This window comes from Halyomorpha halys, unplaced genomic scaffold (assembly GCF_000696795.3).
Source record: "Halyomorpha halys isolate HHAL.00 unplaced genomic scaffold, Hhal_1.1 Scaffold213.1, whole genome shotgun sequence".
In the NCBI taxonomy this organism is placed as follows: Eukaryota; Metazoa; Arthropoda; class Insecta; order Hemiptera; family Pentatomidae; genus Halyomorpha; species Halyomorpha halys.
In genome coordinates this window covers 868,850-875,444 of record NW_027116617.1, presented here as the reverse complement: position 1 = coordinate 875,444, position 6,595 = coordinate 868,850, and the positions used below count along the sequence as shown (strand labels likewise).

General features: G+C 30.5%; 1 protein-coding gene across 2 annotated transcripts in view; it reads left to right on the top strand.

Moving 5' to 3' along the window:
• LOC106679661 (trans-1,2-dihydrobenzene-1,2-diol dehydrogenase) overlaps positions 1-6,595 on the top strand; it is a 25,551-nt gene that overhangs the window by 8,397 nt on the left and 10,559 nt on the right. For both annotated transcript variants that reach the window (XM_014418940.3, XM_014418941.2), the window contains exon 3: positions 2,168-2,298. In XM_014418940.3, the coding sequence (XP_014274426.1) occupies positions 2,168-2,298 (131 nt within the window). The remainder of the gene's footprint in view (positions 1-2,167; positions 2,299-6,595) is intronic.

The window sequence follows — 6,595 nt, the reverse complement described above, 5'->3', positions numbered from 1 at the left end:
ATAAATAAATAAAATAACATAATGATAAAATAATATATACAATTTCAACTCTCTTTGAAAAATAATTGTTTCCACGAAAAAAACAAGATATTAATTAAAAATGTACGTGGGATGCCAGGCAGAAACTTCATGAGTCAACTATGTTGAGTTGTATCCTATACGCTGCACCTATTTGGACCGTGAAGCACGTAGAGGAATTAGAAAATATACAAGCAACTACTGTGTTTCTAACGAAACACCCTACACTTTATGGTAAGTCTAGAAGTGGCACCCATTCCTGTGGGATATCAAGTTTTAAAGCTAATGCAGCTAGACAGTAACAAGCGTTTGAGTCTGCAATATAATTGGGTAACGCAGATAAGAAAAACATTGGAAAGCTTCAGAATGTTTGATACTACTCAATGAACCGGTATCAAAATTAGAATGGGGGATATCTTGGATAGTAATAAAAGTAAATAAAATAAAGTAATAAAAAATTGGGTTGAGATAACTGCCTTTTTTTTCCTCTTGGGCTCTTGTACTAGTGGTTCTGTCATGGTTTGGGGCTATATGAGCTGGGCAGGGGTTGGAGAACTACACATTGTCAATAGTATTATGACAGCAAACATGTATTTTGACATATTGCGTTGAAAAATTTGGGATGGGGCAAACTTATTTTTTTCAACAAAATAACGATCCCAAACACACCGCAGGAAAAATAAGTGAATGGTTATTGTATAATGCCCGCAGGGTATTCCCTACGCCTCCTCTGTCCCCTGACCTGAACCCAATTGAAAATTTATGGGCTTTCTTTGAAAAAATAAGTTCGTACTTCTAAATGTTGGAATAGACAATAACTAATAGTGAAGTTGAAGACAACATGGAACGAAATTGGAAAGGTGACTTAAAGCCTGGTGGAGTCGATGCCTTCAGTAAATGCCAAGGGACTTCACAAACATATTAAGTTATATACTTATGTATTAGTTATTTAAAATTTTTGTGCTAATATTGAATTCATATTTAATTGTATGAATACTTTTTTGGCCTTAGAAAAACGTGTTTTTTTCTAAATATAATAATTAAATTTGTAATTTATGTCTTGTTTGTTTCATGTAAATATTTATTTTTCGAAGAGAGTTGCACAATAAAAAATGTAGTAGTGTTTGACGAAAATAAAGATTATCAAACTAAAAAATAAGTGGTGTATGAATACTTTTTTTTTATCACTGTAAGTGATTGTGAATTGTTACATAATGTATTTTGCAATTATTATACATAATAATATTTGCAACGCCCTTGATAATTATTTAAAAAAACATTTTATAAATAAATATTAATTCTTAAATATTATATTTTTTTTTTTCAATGTGATTTTCCCCTCCCTAATATTGTACATTATACATAAATAACCTCCTGATCTCCTCGTTTAACAAGTAATGCACCTTCAGGTAGATTTCTATTTATAATTTATTCGTGATTATGCTTTTTATAGTTAATCGTGCTGTTCTATAAAATAGTACCTACATCTTATGTAGCCTACCGTGTCCTTGCGAATATATACATTTGGTCAACATATACAACTCAGGTCGAAACGTCGGCATAAATAAATATTTTTTTGTTTATTTATGTTTTTCTTTGCTGACCGCACCCCTCCCCCCCCCGACCATCTTATCCAATCAGTAATCTACGGTCAACTATCTACATCTCATATACACTTATAATCGGAAGAAAAAAAATAAAAAAATTTTTGTACCTTTTTTTCGTTGTGAATATTTTTTTTTTAAATGTGTGCTATGAGTGATTCCCTGCTATCCTTAAGAATTTATTGTTATAATCTGATTTTAAAAAAAGTCATGCGTCGGTTTCATGCAAATTAACGTACCTTAGAAAGTGTTTAAAATTGCCAAGACTGATATAACCAAGCAATGGCAATAAAAAAATACTTTTTATACAGGGAAGTAATGTTTTTTAAAGTTTTTATCGTTAAAAAAAGAAATACAATATAATCTGAAGCCTGAGTTAATCAGGCAAGTCCAACTTCCAACCAAACTTGTTTAAATTATCACTCGGAAATAATTAGAACTGCATATTCTATCATAATTTATTTTCTTTACCCTTTCTTCAATTTTTAAAAACAAATAGCTATTTAGTAATAATAATAATGATTATATATATTTTTATTTTACAGATATAATATACATTGGATCCATTAACAGTCTTCATTATGCTCAATGTAAAATGGTATTGGAAAATGGAAAACATTTGCTTTGTGAAAAACCTCTTTGCTTAAATTTTAAAGATGCAGAAGAATTAGTATCAGTAAGTTTTTCTATTTATTACTTTATTAACTATTTTATTTATTTATTTATTTTTTATACGATAATACGTCTACTAATTCGCTACGGAAGTTCGGGTTATTCCCGATTCAAATTAAATTAAAATTCGATGGTAACAAAACAATACTGGCTACTATTCTATGACCATTCTAATGAAATTTGTCAAATTTTCCCTTTAAGATGAAGTTTTGAAAAAAAATTCATATATATTCATGAAACTTTTGTGTATGCTCCCTAACATATCTGTTTCCAGGATCATTATAATGTTTGAGAGTTTTTTAGTTGTTTATACTTTTTAAGGAATGTGAATAGGAATTCTTTTATTATATTTGCTTAAGCATGTTAGAAAAGATCATAAATTCTTTCTTACCTATAGATAAGGGAGAAAAAAAAAACATTTATTGCTTTTGATCCTATTAGAAGAAACTGACAGCTAGACTATTCAAGATAGTTTATGTTTTTTTAGGTTTTTAATTTGCTTAAAAACTAAATTCCCATCAAGCATTCTACATTGACTTGGAAATTCAGTACATTTATGCTCTGAATGTGCCATATCTACATTCAGCATGACATCTTAAATGTGTGTTACTAAATTAAATTGTAGGTTACTTAGAACTTTTTTAATATTCCAAGAATAATTTGTATTAATCTATTATTTATCTTTTATTTATTTAATGTAATTTACAACTGTACAAATAATAAATACAATAAGTAAATATGTGGAATGGTATTAATCCACCTATTGGAAAATGTGGTATTAATTAAATCTCATTATTTTCTGTCAATAAGTTCGCATTATTACATCTAATATATATTGAACTTTTTTATAGGATATTTTTAAGTAAATGACTTCGATATATTGGGGAGGGATAGACACTGTTGTTCCTTTCATCGAATATTGGAAGAGGGCAGAGTGCGGGAACTACTTACCAAGGAGCACTACGGCAGTGTCTTTTATAATTTACTTTAATGATAAATTTTCCGAAAATATTCATATGTTTTCTTAAATCAGACTAGAAGTAAAGTTTTAAGTTCGAAAAATGGTGGGGTTATATTGGTTTTTATTTTATTTTTGTGATAGAGGGAATTTATGTTTAGTTAATGTTTTTTATGTTATAACAATTTCATATATATTAAGTTATTCTAATTTTCAGTTGTTTATGGGTTTCTCAAATGTAAATTCAGGTTGGAACCTGAAAATGTTTTTCTTGTAACTTCGTAATGTGCGTTATATGTACCTATTTTGCCCTTAATTAGATATCTTAGATCTCTATCACCATATATCTCAGCATTATTCGAAGTTTTATTCAATTGTTCAAAGCCCGGAAATTTTTGTAAATTTGCCTTATTCTTTAAACTTCTTAAGATTTTACTCCTCTTCTGACAATTCTCCCAACAACATAGGCGAAGCTACAAGAATTTGCCTTCTTGAAAACCCACTTTCATCTCTTAAATAGGCCATTTGTCCATTTGCTTGCATTTAGTTCATAAATCAATACAGATAAAATTTAATCAGTGCCTGCCCATATAATTGTTCTATACTTCTTCATAGAAGACATTTTTCACACAGTTCAGATTTAAATGAGTCAAGAAATTATGAAAGGTTCGGTATTGAAAACACATAACTAACTAGATGGAACTTGTGAACTAGCGAAAATCCGGCAGATCAGTTGAATCGCAGGCCTTATGAGATCATATGTATCAATTGTATATCACAATGTCTGCGTTAGAGATTAGCGCATTATAAATTAGATTAATAATGAATGGATTAATGGTGTAGACAGCGATAAATGTCGACCTAATCATTAAATCGACTAAATCATTGTGTTTTTTTTATCTCCTATCTGAAGAGTTAGACGATTAATTCAAACACATTCCTTGTTTATTGTGAACGATAAGGAAGCATTAGCTTATGAGTCAATATCATTTTAATTCTTCCGACATTGAGCTCATAGCGAAGCGTATTTTTAAAACATAATTCCAGTTTAAGCTGTTCCATTTAATTAAAAAACTTTCTAGTAATACTTTTATTGTTATTATTACAGTTACGAAATTAATTAATAACATTTGTTCGTTATTGAAGTGAATATTTATTAAATAAATCAAAACTTGTATCCTTTATATATTTCAACAGTCCAACGTTTCGGCCATTTTACCCATCCTCAAGGACATCTAAATATTTAACAGTTTATATTATATATTCATTTGTAACACTTATAATATGTTATAAGTGTTACAAATGAATATATAATATAAACTGTTAAATATTTAGATGTCCTTGAGGATGGGTAAAATGGCCGAAACGTTGGACTGTTGAAATAAAAAGTGTTGAGACAATAAAGGATACAAGTTTTGATTTATTTAATAAATAATTACCTTGTTTCAAGAAATTGAAATAATATAATTAAAGTGAATATTTATTATAATACTTCAACACTAACACATGAACTAAACAACAACTCTATTGTAATCTGTAGTGATTCCTATTTGAGCATTCGGAATTTTGCAAATTTCGCAAAGCTCCATTGTTTTTTATTCATAAAGCTAATTCAAAAAACACATATAAAAATAAACTTCCTGTGGGTCCCCAGTCAGGAGACAAACTGGCTGATACAGCTACTAAAGAAGCACCTTACTTCCAGTGCCTAATAACATAGTAACATGGCACTGTATGAATATAATAAATCAGTCTTGAACCAATGCAAGGAAGAATGGCGTTGCTTTTGGTCCATGGTCTCTGTAAAGGTGGATCCACATCTTGGCCGCTCGCCATGGATCGGAGGCTCGTACAAATGCTCGGCAAACAAAGTGCGGACCATCCACATCTCAGTGTTATTCAGAGAGGCAAACATGGAGGACGTTGAAGTGATTTCAGCAATTTCCCTGGGATTATATTATTTTTATTACAAAAGAAAACGTAATATACGACAAAGAAGATGGTGGATGACAACAATTCACAAAAATCGGATTAGGTAAGCTTAAAATTAAATAAAAATTAATTAAATTCATCTTTTATTTTAACTTTCATAATTGTGCTGTTGTATATATAATCTTGTAAAAAATGTATACAATGGAAGATTAAATTGTAAAGATATACTAATACGTTTATTCTTCTTCCTGTATAAAGAATTAACCTATTGGGTATTGTGTTATTGAAGTTAACGTATTGTATTAACTATTTCAGCCTGTGGGACTGAAAGTGGTGCAAGTCATTTTTTATTTATTGTAAGAATTTCAATTGTTTATAAATGTTATTAAAGGATGTATTTAGTTAAGAAATATGTTATTTTAGTGCATATTGTGTACTTAAACAACATATGAAAAGTGACAGCTCTCAGTTGCAACTAGACAAAGAACAATGGTGGAGACGCTACACGAGCGCCCTCACGAACCCCTTTGATCTGTGTCCAAAAACCGACTCTTGACGGCTCGGCAACGAGCCTAGGCCAGCCAAGCCAAGCCACCCATCCACATGCTCGCGTATGTCTGAGTTCGCCATGGCTCGGCCAACATGTAGAGGCCCCTTAAAGAGCAAAGTGAATCAGCCTTTGCCGCCAATCCTCGGAAATCGTCGAGCACAAACAATCATAACCCGACTAAGGATCGGACGTACCAGTTTAACCCATCAGCACCTCATTGAAGGTAATCCTCCGCCAAGATGTAATATCCTGGAACACTGTACGCTTTTGGACTCTTCAAGAACTACGTTTGGTCTCCGAGGACAATGTCAAGCCTTACTAACAGAAAATTAGATGAAGCTGTTAGAATTTCCAAAGGAAAACAAACTTTATAAGCAGATCTAACCGCGCAATTCAGAATACGGCACCTAAAAATCAAACAAATCAAAATTGCGTATCGTGGATAATTCTTATTAATCCTATTTAGCTAATAGCATATGTATTTTTGTTTCATTTTAATGTTATGTGTAACTCATATAAGTTCATGGGATTATTGATTTAATTCAATTTATTACCGACACATTTCATTAAAAATAAATAATAAATTAATAACTAAATATAAATATGTTTGTAAATTATAATAATTAGGTTCCAAGCCCCAGATCCATTTATAATGATTCCCTTCGTTTATTTACAAGAAAGCAAGGACTACCAAATAATGCGTCAGAGGATTTATTAAGAAGACTGAATTTCATGCCCTATATAGGTTAATACGTTGTCTCAGTACTATAGGGTGTTTTTTTAAGCCCGATAGAACTTGAAATTGTAAAAAATAACACAAAAAATTAAATTGTAATCAAAATTTTTTTTTTATTCGAAAGA